The sequence below is a fragment of the Mobula birostris genome, chromosome 1 (assembly GCF_030028105.1).
Source record: "Mobula birostris isolate sMobBir1 chromosome 1, sMobBir1.hap1, whole genome shotgun sequence".
NCBI lineage: Eukaryota > Metazoa > Chordata > Chondrichthyes > Myliobatiformes > Myliobatidae > Mobula > Mobula birostris.
In genome coordinates this window covers 72,580,378-72,594,884 of record NC_092370.1, presented here as the reverse complement: position 1 = coordinate 72,594,884, position 14,507 = coordinate 72,580,378, and the positions used below count along the sequence as shown (strand labels likewise).

General features: G+C 42.4%; 1 protein-coding gene across 1 annotated transcript in view; it reads left to right on the top strand.

Moving 5' to 3' along the window:
• The window catches only part of sspo (SCO-spondin), a 311,321-nt gene that overhangs the window by 271,258 nt on the left and 25,556 nt on the right, over window positions 1-14,507 (top strand). The window contains 2 exon segments of the mRNA XM_072245202.1: window positions 3,912-4,048; window positions 14,387-14,433. Of these exon segments, the coding sequence (XP_072101303.1) occupies window positions 3,912-4,048; window positions 14,387-14,433 (184 nt within the window).

Here is a 14,507-nt window from a genome sequence, read left to right as displayed (position 1 = left end):
CTCCAATCCTCAGGAACTAGTCCAGAATCTAAAGGGTTTTGAAAAATTATCACTAATGCATCCACTATTTCTTGGCCACTTCCTTAAACACTCTGGGATGCAGACCATCTGGCCCTGGGGATTTATCTGCCTTTAATCCCTTCAATTTACTTAACATCACTTCCCTACTAACATGTATTTCCCTCAGTTTCTCCATCTCACTAGACCCTCTGTCCCCTACTATTTCCAGAAGATTATTTACGTCCTCCTTAGTGAAGACAGAACCAAAGTAGTTATTCAATTGGTCTGCCACGTCCTTGTTCCCCATAATCAATTCACCCGTTTCTGTCTGTAGGGGACCTACATTTGTCTTAACCGATCTTTTTCTTTTCACATATCTATAAAAGCTTTTACAGTCAGCTTTTATGTTCCCTGCCAGTTTTCTTTAATAATCTTTTTTCCCTTTCCTAATTAAGCCCTTTGTCCTCCTCTGCTGGACTCTGAATTTCTCCCAGTCCTCAGGTGAGCTGCTTTTTCTGGCTAATTTGTATGCTTCTTCTTTGGAATTGATACTATCCCTAATTTCCCTTGTCAGCCACGGGTGCACTACCTTCCCTGATTTATTCTTTTGCCAAACTGGGATGAACAATTGTTGTAGTTCATCCATGCGATCTTTAAATGCTTGCCATTGTATATCCACTGTCAACCCTTTAAGTATCATTTGCCAGTCTATCTTAGCTAATTCACGTCTCATACCTTCAAAGTTACCCTTCTTTAAATTCAGAACCTTTGTTTCTGAATTAACTATGTCACTCTCCATTTTAATAAAGAATTCCACCATATTATGGTCACTCTTACCCAAGGGGCCTCTCACGACAAGATTGCTAATTAACCCTTCCTCATTGCTCAAAACCCAGTCCAGATAAGCCCGCTCTCTAGTTGGTTCCTCCACATGTTGGTTCAAAAAACCATCCCGCATACATTCCAAGAAATCCTCTTCCTCAGCACCCTTACCAATTTGGTTCACCCAATCTACATGTAGATTGAAGTCACTCATTATAACTGCTGTTCCTTTATTGCACGCATTTCTAATTTCCTGTTTAATGCCATCCCCAACCTCACTACTACTGTTAGGTGGCCTGTACACAATTCCCACCAGCATTTTCTGCCCCTTAGTGTTATGCAGCTCTACCCATATCGATTCCACATCTTCCCGGCTTATGTCCTTCCTTTCTATTGCGTTAATCTCCTCTCTAACCAGCAATGCTACCCCACCTCCTTTTCTTTCATGTCTATCCCTCCTGAATATTGAGCTCCCATCCTTGGTCACCCTGGAGCCATGTCTCTGTGATCCCAACTATATCATATTCATTAATAACAATCTGCACTTTCAATTCATCCACCTTGTTACGAATGCTCCTTGCATTGACACACAAAGCCTTCAGACGCTCTTTTACAACACTCTTCGCCCTTATACAATTATGTTGAAAAGTGGCCCTTTTTGATTTTTGCCCTGGATTTGCCGGCCTGCCACTTTTACTTTTCACCTTACTACTTTTTGCTTCTACCCTCATTTTACACCCCTCTTGTAAGAGTAACTAGGAACAAATTAGAGGCCCTCGGAGACCACGGTGTCCATCTATATGTGGAATCATGGGAGGTGGGTGAGATACTCAGTAGATATTTCTCCTCTGTTGCTGTGGAGAAAGACAAGGGAACTCTGGGAATTTAGTGGGGATGTCTTGAGAATAGTCCATTGACAGCAGAGGACATGCTGAGTATCTTAAAGCATATAGATGAAGGGACTAATAGCATTGTGGCCAAGTTTGCAGATGATACTATTCCAGGTAGTGTCACAGAGACAGAGTGTGTCCAGAAGGACTTAGAAAGTTTGGGAGAGTGGATGAAGAAGTGGCTGTGCGATTGCAGCTAGGGAAGTGTGGGGCATTGTATGTAGGAAGGAAGAATAAAAATGTAAACTATTTCCTCAATGGGGAGAATATTTTAAAATCATCGGTCCAAAGGGGCTTGGGAGTCCTTGGTCAAGCTTCCCTCAAGATTAACTTGCAGGTTGAGTCGGTAGTAAGGAGGGCAAATGCAATGTTGAGAGGACTAGAATATAAAAGCAAGGGTGTACGGCTGAGGCATTATAAAGCATTGGTCAGACCGCGTCTGGAATATTGCCAGTAGTTTTCTAAGGAAGGTGGTGCTGTCCCTGGAGAAAGTCCAGATCAGGTTCACAAGAATGGTCCCTGGGCTTACGTTTGATGGGATTTCATTGAAGCTATAGGACAGCAAAAGGCCTAGATCAGATGCACATGGATAGATTATTTCCATTAGTAGGAGAGTCTTAGTTCCAAGGTCACAGACTCAAAATAAAGGGATATGTCTTTAAAACTGAGATGAATTATTTCTTCAGACAGAGGATGGTGAATCTGTGGAATTTGTTGCAACAGAGAGCTGAGGAGGTCAAATTATTGAGTGTATTTAAGACACAAGTTGATAGGTTCCTGATTGGTTAAAGGGGTTAAGGACTATGGGAAAACAAAGAACAAATTAGAGAACTATCAATACTACAACAGTACTATAAAACTGTATTAGTTCCTAACAGTTATCAATAGATCCAGTGTATGCTGTTACGTTCTTTTGATTAACTGTAAATGAACAAAATCAGCAGACACCTAGTGTGGATAATGGACTGCCTTGATATAATTTTCGACAATTGCATCCACTAAACCTTCATTTTCACCATAACATTCAAGATGATTAGAAATATAGGTAACCTACAGCACAATACAGGCCCTTCAGCCCACAATGCTGTGTCAAACATGATTGTTGATAGCTTCAATTTCTTTGTAGTTTCTAATTTGTTGAAGTAGTGATATCATTTCATTTTCACTCCCGGCCATTTCTGGAATCCCAAGCCTGAATACTTGAAACCGCAGTGAGCAAAATAGTTCTGGATTATCTTACTGCTTACTTTTTGCCAACTGTCACACATATTTGGGGAGAAGTCACTGCTTTTTGACCACAAGCATACAAAGCTGACACTATTTAAAAACTGCTTGTTCTAAGCACGGTATAGTGCCTAACGGCCACACAAGTGCATGCATCTAATGCTAGGTTGAAACACTCCAGTAACAGCCTCCTGCCCTAATTAAATGCTTGGTGTGCCATATAATTGGGGGAGTCCTAGCTATTTTCTCAATTTGTTTTTTTGTTTTTTTTTTAAAAAAGTATTGTCCCAAATAAGCAGATGCCCCAATTAACCAATGACTGGAATCCCCTGTATTGTGCTGAAGGTTTTCTATGTTTCTATACTTTGCTTTGCATTAAAAAAAAATTGTTTCTATCAGATCTTGCTCCCTCACCTTAAACCTGTGCTATCTAGCTCCTGTTTTCTCAACCATGGGGAAAAAGACTGAGTGCATTCACCCTATCTATGCTCCCTGTCATGTTATACACTTTTATGAAATCACCTCTCAGTCTCCTATACACCAAGAAAAATCTCCTAACCTGTCCAACCCCTACCTATAACATGGTTCCTCAAGTTCTGAAAAGATCCTTGTAAATCTTTTCTGCACTATTTCCAGTTTAATAACATCTTTCCTGTATTAGGGTGACTGAAACTGAGCACCATATTCCAAGGGCAGCCTCACCAGCATCCTGCACAACCACACCGTGACCTTCCGACTTTTATACTCAATAACCTGACTGATGAAGCCCAGTGCACCAAAAGCTTTTTTCACCACTCTGCCCACCTGAGACTCCACTTTCAGGGAACCATATGCATGAACCATATGCATCTGGACCAATGGTATCGGGGCTGTTTCAGCTCTTTGCCCAAAGTTATTCTCCAGATACATAGAATTCTTATTTGCATTTCCATATTAACTTCAACTTTTCCTCTGACATCAATTATTGTTATTCAGCTCCTGCAGAATGGATTTTGTGTGTCTCTCGAAGATTGTCATTGTTCTGTACCAAGCTCACTAACGTCATGGTTTGGTAACATTTCACACATCGATTACCCACCAGGAGCAGTGATCCATCATCGGTGCAGTGTGTGGTGAGTATGGCCAGAGACATCACCTCAGCGAAAACAACCAGAACAGTTCTGACAAATCACAGTTTCCAGTTTAAGAGAACCTGCTTCACCCTATACCTGCTGCAGTTGCTGACCTTGTCTGGCTGAAAGAGAATGTCCTGGAGCTTTTGAAAGGTATTAAGTTAGATAAGTCGCTGGGACCAGATGAGATACTGTATACCCCGGGCTACTGTGGGAAGCAAGGGAGGAGATTGCTGAGCCTCTTGCAATGATCTTTGCATCATCAATAGGGACGGGAGAAGTACCAGAGGATTGGAAGGTTGCAAATGTTGTTCCCTTGTTCAAGAAAGGGAGTAGAGAATTATAGACCATAGAAACATAGAAAATAGGTGCAGGAGTAGGCCATTCGGCCCTTCGAGCCTGCACCGCCATGCGGTATGATCATGGCTGATCATCCAACTCAGAACCCTGTACCAGCCTTCCCTCCATACCCCCGATCCCTTTAGCCGCAAGGGCCATATCTAACTCCCTCTTAAATATAGCCACTGAACTGGCCTCAACTGTTTCCTGTGGCAGAGAATTCCACAGATTAACCACTCTCTGTGTGAAGAAGTTTTTCCTCATCTCGATCCTAAAAGGCTTCCCCTTTATCCTCAAACTGTACCAGTGAGTCTTACTTCAGTGATGGACAAGTTGTTGAAGATCCTAAGAGGCAGAATTTATGAGCATTTGGAGAGGCATAATCAGATTAGGGTTGATCAGCATAGCTTTATCAAGGGCAGGCCATGACTTATGAACCTGATTGAATTCTTTGAGGAAGTAACAAAATACATTGATGATGGTAGGGCAGTGATGTAGTGTATATGGATTTCAGTAAGGCATTTGATAAGGTTCCCCATATGAAGCTCATTCAAAAAGTAATGAGACATGGGATCCAAGGAGACTTTACTTTGTGGATCTAGAATTGGCTTGACCACAGAAGGCAAACGGTGGTTGTAAATGGGTCATATTCTGCATGGAGGTCGGTGACCAGTGGTGTGCCTCAGGGATCTGTTCTGGGACCCGTCCTCTTTGTGATTTTTATAAATAACCTGGATGAGGACGTAGAAGGGTGGGTTAGTAAGTTTGCTGATGATACAAAAGTTGGGGGTGTTGTGGATAGTCTGGAGGGTTGTCAGAGGTTACTGGAATTTCGATAGGATGCAAAACTGGGCTGAGAAGTGGCAGACAGAGTTCAACCCAGATAAGAGTGAAGTAGTTCATTTTAGTAGGTCAAATTTGAAGATGGAATATAATACTAATGGTAAGATTCTTGGCAGTATGGAGGATCAGTGAGATCTTGGGGTCCATGTCCATAGGACACTCAAAGCTGCACAGGTTGACAGTGTTGTTAAGAAGACATATGGTGTGTTGACCTTTATCAGTCGTGGGATTGAGTTCAAGAGCCATGAGGTAATGTTACAGCTATATAAGACCTTAGACCCCACTTGGAGTACTGTGCTCCGTTCTGGTCACTTCATTACAGGAAGGATGTGGATGCTATAGAGAGAGTGCAGAGAAGATTTGCCAGGATGTTGCTTGGATTGGGGAGCATGCCAAATGAGAATAGGTTGATCGAACTTGGCCTTTTCTCTTTGGAGTGACAGAGGATGAGAGGTGACCAGATGGAAGTGTATAAGTGATGAGAGGCATTGAATGTGTGGATAGCCAGATGCTTTTTTCCAGGGCTGAAATAGCAACGTGAGGGGGCATAGTTTTAAGGTGCTTGGAAGTACAAAGGGGATGTCAGAGGTAAGTTTTTCCACACAGGGAGTAATGGGTGCGCGGAATACACTATCAATGAAGATGGTAGAGGCGGATACAATAGGGTCTTTTAAGAGACTCTTAGATAGGTACATGGAGCTTAGTAAATTAGAGAGCTGTGTAGTAGGGAAATTCTAGGCAGCTTCTAGAGTAGGTTATATGGTCAGCGCAACATTGTGGGCCAAAGGGCCTGTAATGTGCTGTAGATTTCTATGTACTCTATCCCGCTGTGCTGATTTAGCAATATGGTGTTGGTGAAACATGGTGATATATTGCAGACAGCTTACAAAACTTCGAAATAAACTAAACTATTCTTGCTGCAATCTGGAGCCTGTAATTTCCCTTTTGAGCTGTCTTAACAAACTAGCAATTTTATGATCTTCTAAAGAACGTGGCGAAATTAACTCAAGCATGCAGGTCTGGCACCTCTAAGTGGATGAAGGTACATCACTGTGGCTGAAAGAGGAGGAGGAGTGAGGACTTCAAGCCAGACTTAAATACCGGGGTATGAAACTTCCTGTACCCAGTATCTTTGAAAGCAGTTCTTGAAAGTGAGCACCTATGGACTCACCTTCAACGACTCTTCATTTGACGTTCTTGATATTTATTAATTATTATTATTATTTCTTCCTTTTTGTACTTGCAGTTTGTTATATTTTGACCTCTGGTTAAACACCCAAGTTGGTGCAGTCTTTCATTAATTCTGTTACAGTTATGATTCAATTGTGGATTTATTGAGTATGCCCGCAAGAAAATGAATCTCAGGGTTACATGTGACAATATGTATGTACTTTGATAATAAATTTACTTTGAAATGTACAGTCACTGGAGAACAAGATTGAAGACCTAGGGGTAAAACTACTGTGTTGGAGGGAAATAAGGAATTGCTGCTCCTATGATTCACGGAGACATGGCTCACTCCAGACACACTGAGTACATTGGTAAGACCCAAGGGGTTCTCAATACACTGAATGACCAGAGTTCTTTCTTGGAGAAGGGAAAAGGTAGGGTCAGTGTTTCATGATAAGCTCTTAGTGACACTTGGATGTAACAGTCTTGTTGGACTTGCTCTGACCTGGAACATCTTATGATTAAGTGCAGAAAGTTCGACTTACCAAGAGAGTTCTCCACTGTGATCCTAACTGCAGTTTATATACCACGAAAGGCTGGTGTTAAGTAGGAACTTGAGGTACTGAATGCTGTCATCACCAATGCAAAAAAGAAACAGCCTGCACTGATGCCTTTCAAATCATTGTCAGGGACTTCAGTCAGACTTGTTTGAAGAAATCTCTGCCCAGTTATCATCAACATATCACTTGCAGTACCAGGGGTCTCAACACACTCAACTTCTATACTGCGGTTAGGAATGTCTACCGTTCCTTGCCTAGACTGCATTTTGAGAAATCTGATCACTTGGCTGTCCTCCTTCCTGCATTCAGGCGGAAGCTAAAGAGCAAGGATCCGGAGATGAGGACAACAAAGGGGTGGCCGCAGGAGGCAGAGATCGCTCTGAGTTTGTGGACTGGGCTGAGTCCAAGGACTTGTTAGAGGCTCTGAATGAATACACCACGGTTGTCACAGACTTAATAAAAACAGCCGTAGACAAGTGTGTCTTCACAAAGCCATTCAGAGTCTTTCCCAAACAGAAGCCATGGATGAACCATGAGATCCACAATATGCTGACGACTGTATCAGTAGCATTCAGGTCTGGCGATCAAGTAAAATACAAAGGGTCCAGGTATGATCTCGGATTGAGGTACCGTCATGAACTCCCATAGCCCTTGATGGTCCTGTGATTTCTGTCTCTGAGGTGGACGTGACAGCATCCTTCAAAGGGCTGAATCCATGGAAAACATCCGGCTCTGACAGGATATCTGGCTGAGTATTAAAGACCTGTGCTGATCAACTGGCTGGAATGGTTACTAATATCTTTAACCTCTTGCTTTGGCAGTGAGGTACCCACCTGCTTCAATTATTACCAGTGTCTAAGAAGAACGTAGTAGCCTGCTTCAATGTCTATTGTGCAGTAGCATTTACTGTACTTCCACTGTGATGAAGTGCTTTGAGAGGTGGGTGATGAAACATATTATCTCCTGCCTGAGAAATGACTTGAATCTGGCCCAATTTGCCTACTATCGCAATAGGTGCCTTTTTTTTTTTGGCTCTTCGCTCAACCCTGGAACATCTAGACAACAAAGATATACACATCAGGATGCTCATTGACCACAGCTCAGCATTCAGTACTGTCATCCCCTCAAAACTAATCAATAAGCTTCAACACCTATGCCTCAGTACCTCCTTGTACAACTGGATCCTCAATTCCCTCATTTTCAGATGCCCGTCAGTTTGGATTGGCAACAACATCTCCTCCACGACCTCCATCGTCACAGGTGCACCAGGGACTGTGTGCTTAGCCCCTTGCTCTACTCGTTTTGTACTAATGACCGTGAGGCTGAGTGCAGCTCCAATGCTGTATGCAAGTTTGCTGGTGACACCATTGTCGTTGGCTCAATCAAAGGTGGTGACAAATCAGCATAGACGAGGGAGACTGAAAATCTGGCTGAGTGGTGCCTCGACAACCATCTCTCACTCAGTGACGGCAAGGCCAAGGAGATGATCAGGCAACCGGAGGTCCATGAGCCAGTCGTCATTGGGGGATAGAGGTGGAGAGTGTTTCCAACTTTAATTTCCTCAGTGTTATCATTTCAGACGATCTGTCCTGGGTCCACATGTAAGTGCCAAGTATGAGGAAAGCTTGGCAACATCTCTACTTTCTTAGAAGTTTGTGAAGATTCAGCATGTCAACTGAAGCTTTGCCAAACTTCTACAGATGTGTGGTGTGGAGTTCATCACAGTCTGGTATGGAAGCATCATTGCCCTTGAATGGAAAAGCCTATAAAAAGTAACAGATACTGCTGAGTTCATCATCGTAAAGCCCTCCCCATCATTGAATACATCTACACAGAGCGCTGTCACAGGAAAGAAGCATCCATCACCCAGTACCCCCACCGTCCAGTCTCCTCACTACTACCATCGGGAAGAAGATACAGAACCCTCAGGACCAACACCACCAGGTTCAGAAACAGTTATTACCCCTCAATCATCAGGCTCTTGAACCAGAGGGGATAACTTCACTCAACTGCACTCGTCCCATCACTGAACTGTTCCCACAATCTATGGACTCACTTTCAAGGACTTTTCATCTCATATTCTCAATATTTATTACACATTTTTTTCTTTTGGTATTTGCACAGTTTGTTGTCTTTTGCACATTGGTTGTTTGTCCGTTTTATTGTGTTTCTTGTATTTATTGTGAATGCCCACTAGAAAATGAATCTCTGGATTGTGTATGGCGATATACATGTATTTTGATAATAAGTTTACATTGAACTTTGAATTAAGGAGGCAATATTGTCAATACTGGATTGTCCCCAGTTACGTTAGGTGCATCCAGGAGAATTTCCAGCGATGGGACCATATTCAACATTGTATTGGGAAATGAGTCTAACCTAGTGACTGAAGCTTCAGTGTGAGACTGGTTTGGGAGCAGTAAGCACAACCTCACAAGTTTTCAGATAGTTATGGATAAGGGTGTTTTGATGCGAGGTTTCAACCAGAAACATTGAAAATTCCTGTGCTTCACAGATGCTGAGTTCCCCTGGCAGATTGGCTGTTGTTCCAGATTTAGTATCTTCATTCTCTTGTGGCTCTATGGATACAGAAAAGCTAGACCTCAGGGAAAAATACTAAATCAGGGGAAGAATATTTCACTGTCTAGGTGGTTATCATAGATTACAACTGGATAAAGACAGGATGCAGAACTGGGTTGAGAAGTGGCAGATGGAGTTCAATATCGAACAGTCTGAAGTAATACACTTTGCGGGCAGAGTACAAGGTTAATGATTCTTGGCAGCGTGGAAGACCAGAATGATGTTGGGGTCCAAGTCCATAAATCTTTCAAAGTTCCTGCACATGTTGATAAGGTGGTTAAGAAAGTGTATGATGTGTTGGTCTTCATCATTTGGAAGACTGAGTTCAAGATCTGTCAAGTAATGTTACAGCTCTATAAACCCTGGTTAGACTACACTAGGAGTTCTGTGTTTTTAGTACTAGAGTATAAGATACTAATCTTAGTATTGGAGTATTACTGAAATCTAACACCAGATCTGGCCACCTCATTACAGAAATGATGTGAAAGCTTTAGCAAGGGTGCAGAGGAGATTTACTAGGATGCTGTCTGGATTAGAGAACATGTGTTACGAAGAAAGGTTGAGCAAGCTAGGGCTTTTCTCTTTGGAGTGAAGGGCAATGAGAAGTGACTTGATGGAGGTGTATTGATGGAGCCATATAGACAAAATGGACAACTGGCACATTTTTCTCAGAGTAGCAATCGCCAATACTCGAGGACATCTACTGAAGGTGAGAGGAGGAAAGTTTAGGGGAGATTTCTGAGGTAAGATTTTTTTTTATATACATAGAGCGATGAGAGTCTGGAATGCACAGCTGGGAATTGTGGTAGAGACTGATATAATAGGAGTATTTAAGAGACTCTTGGGCAGGCACACAGATGTAAGAAAAATGCAGGGTTATAGGCTGTGTAGAAGAGAAGCGTTAAATTGATTGTGAAGTAGGTTTATATATAGTTGGCACAACAGTTTGCAAACATCCCACCTCTCCCGGAAGTTCTGGGAGTCTCCCGCAAATTAGTAGTGGCTCCCTGATACCCGCAAATTATACACAATGTCCTGGAAATCATCTTTTTTGAGAGCGAGAGAGCGAGTTCCAAAAAAAAAAAATAAAACGTACGTCACCCCAGACTACACTAAAGCGTATCCCTACCTAATAGGGGTCTAAAATAATGACAGTGTTGCTCGCTGCACTGTTTGCAACAGTGACTTTTCTATTGCCTGTGGTGGGTTAAAATGTAAAAGACATGTTGAAGCGAGTTTAACAGGTGTCATTCGTTCATTAGCATAGCTAACGTTATTTAAACTAGCTAACAAGCTGCTAAGGAGCTACTCTATTGGAGACAACCCACCTCTCCCGGAAGTTCTGGGAGTCTCCCGCAAATTAGTAGTGGCTCCCTGATACCCGCAAATTATACACAATGTCCTGGAAATCATCTTTTTTGAGAGCGAGAGAGCGAGTTCCAAAAAAAAAAAATAAAACGTACGTCACCCCAGACTACACTAAAGCGTATCCCTACCTAATAGGGGTCTAAAATAATGACAGTGTTGCTCGCTGCACTGTTTGCAACAGTGACTTTTCTATTGCCTGTGGTGGGTTAAAATGTAAAAGACATGTTGAAGTGAGTTTAACAGGTGTCATTCGTTCATTAGCATAGCTAACGTTATTTAAACTAGCTAACAAGCTGCTAAGGAGCTACTCTATTGGAGACAACCCACCTCTCCCGGAAGTTCTGGGAGTCTCCGGCAAATTGATGGTGCTATCTCCCTGAAATTAGTTTTTGCAGGGAGGTATGTCTGAGTTTGTGCTGAAGGACCAATGCTGTATTGTTCCATGTTCTGTGTTCTTGACAGGAACTCGGGAGAATGGATTGGGAGTGGCTGTTATCGACAAGTCCATATCTAATATATCAGCGCAAACAACAGGAATTCTGCAGATGCTGGAAATTCAAGCAACACACATAAAAGTTGCTGGTGAACGCAACAGGCCTGACGAAGGGTCTCGGCCTGAAACGTCGACTGCACCTCTTCCTAGAGATACTGCCTGGCCTGCTGCGTTCACCAGCAACTTTTATGTGTGTTGCTCTAATATATCAGAGTCTTTTAAAGACAAGCTGGTCAAAATTCCAGACTAACATGTTACTGTGAGGAATTCAGGCAAGGATAGCAAGGTTTGGGAACTTGAATGATGAGAGATGTAAATTTGTTTAGAAAAAGGAATTTTATGTAAGATTTAGGAAACTGAAATTAGATAAGGCCCTTACAGAATATAAAGAAACTGGAAAAACCTAAAAAGCAAATCAAGAGGGCTAAAGAGGGTGACGAAATGTCCTTGCAAAGTAGGATTAAGGAGAATCCCAAGGCCTTTTATGCATACATTAGAAACAAGAGTGTAGCTAAGGAAAGAGCAGGACCACTGAAGGACAAGGGAGGAAATCCACGTCTGGAGCAAGAGGAAGTGGGTGAGATATTAAATGAGTACAACACATTGGTATTTACCAAGGAGGATATAGGGATAGTGAGATAGCATATGCAGTTCTGTCATCCCATGACAGAGGATGTGATGGTTTTGGAGAAGGTGCAGAAGAAATTTACTGAGATATTGCCTGGATTAGAGAGTATTAGCTATAAGAGGATGGACAAACTTGGATTATTTTCTGAAGCATCAAAGACAGAGGGGTGACCTAATAGAAGTATGTAAAATTATTAGGGATAAAGGCAAAGTAGACAGTCTTTTTCCTGGTGGAAATGTCAGATACCGGCAGGAGACACAAGAGACAGCAGATACTGGCAGGAGACACAAGAGACAGCAGATACTGGAATCTGAAGCAAAAACAAAAGCTGCTGGAGAAACTCAGCAAGTCAGGCAGCATCTGTAGTGGGAGAACGATAACTGATGTGTTACTAAGCTGTGAGCTCCTGCCTAACTCCCTATACATTCATTCTCTCCTCTATCAGGTTATACATCATAGAGCTGATGGTTGACTCTTTAACTGTCTCCCCGGATTAGCACATGAATCATGAAAAACAATTTACCCTAAGAGAACACTGGAGAAGCTTCATGCCATGGACAATTGTGAGGCTTCGAGTCTGTAACCAGCTTTAGTGAATGATAGAGAAGCTGTACCAATATTAGAAATTAGATTGATAAGGAAGGAAAGGAAGGAGAGGAGAGGGAAGGGGGAGCAGTGTGGTAGAACTAATTGGGATTATACATATTGACAAAGTGTTTGTCAACACAGGTTGATTGGTCAAATTCCCATGTATTTGTTCTGATTTTGCTTTTTTTAATTTAATTTTTAAAGTAACTGTTCTAATGAGATGAGGAGGAATTTCTTTAGCTAGGGAGTGGTGAATCCATTGAATTCATTGCCACAGGTGGCTGTGGAAGCCAAGTCTTTAGATATATTAAAGGCAGAGGTTGATAAGATACTTGAATAATCAAGGCATGAAGGGATATGGGGAGAAGGCAGGAATTGGGACTGAGGGGAAAAATGGATCAGCTGTGATGAAATGGCAGAGCAGACTCAATGGACCAAGTGGTCTAATTCTGCTCCTATACAGTATCTTATGGTAATTCAGAAGTTCTCTGAAACTATAATTAAATGAAAAATTGTAGAAATTTACTATTTGACAATGAAAATCAAACTGCTGTGGTAACTCAGCAGGACAGGCAGTGTGCAGTTAAATGGATAGATGATGTTTTGGTTTGAGACTCTGCATCAGGACAGAAAGCATAAAAGGGAGATAGACAGTATAGAGAGGTGTGAGGGAAGGGTGAGGCAGAGGCCTGTAGGTGATTGGTGGAACTAGGTGAGGAGGGGATATTGGGCTGATGCAGACAGTTGAGGGAGAGTGGGGTAGTGGTCATAGTGTAGTGTCATACAAAGAAGACACTTCAGCCCAACTTGTCCATGCTGTCCAAAACGCCCCATCTGAGCTAGTCGCAGGCAGTGGGTTGAGAAATGGCAAATTCAGCTAAGAGTGAGGTGTTGCATTTGGGAAGACAAACCAGGGCCCTGGGGATTGTTGCAGAACAGAGGGGCCTAGGGTTACGAGTGCATGGTTCCCTGAGAGTGGAGTCACAGATAACAGAGGGGCCTACGGTTACGAGGCATGGTTCCCTGAGAGTGGAGTCACAGATAAACTGGGTAGTGAGGGGGTTTTCAGCGTGCTGGCCTTCGTCAGCCAGGACATTGTATTTAGAAGTTGGGTTGTTATGTTGCAGCTATAAAAGATGTTAGTGTGGCCACATTTGGAATATTGTGTTATTCTGATAATAGAAAGATGCTACTAAGCCAGTAAGAGTGCCAGAAGAGGGGTGGTCTTATAGAGGTGTATAAAATTGAGGACATAGTCAAGTCACTTTTTATTGTCATTTCAACCATAGAGGGTGCTTGTGCAAAATCTTTCCAGGGTTGGCGAATCAGGAATTAGAAGGCATAAGTTTAAGGTGAGAGGGGATAGATTTCGCAGGAGCCTGAGGGGCAACTTTTTCACCCAGAGACTGGTCAGTGTGTGGAATGAGTTGCCAGAGGAATTGGTTGAGGCAGGTCCGTTAACAATATTCAAGAGGTACATTTATAGCGTAAGTTTAGAGGAGTATGGGCCAAGCTGAGATGGGGATTGTTAGCTTGGACAAATTGAGCTGAAGGGCCCATTTCCATTCTGTTTGACTATGACCCCATGAAATCTGGTGATGAGGCTATGGTGGTGGATGCAGGGGAAGTTTCAGAGAACCTGGGTGGATCGGCAGAAAGAGAAAGAAACAGGGGGGGAGAATTCAGAGTTCATACCATTGGGTTTAGGTATGCCGACAGGATATGAGTTGTTATCTTCATTTTATTATTTGAGAATTCTTTTTTTGCAGTGTATGTCGAAAAGGAGTTTTCCATTGTTCTGATTCAGACTGTAAAGGTAAGGATGAACTTGTAGGAGATTTGACATAAAAAATGATTAAAATGCAGTTCAGCTTCCCCTATTGGCCTTAT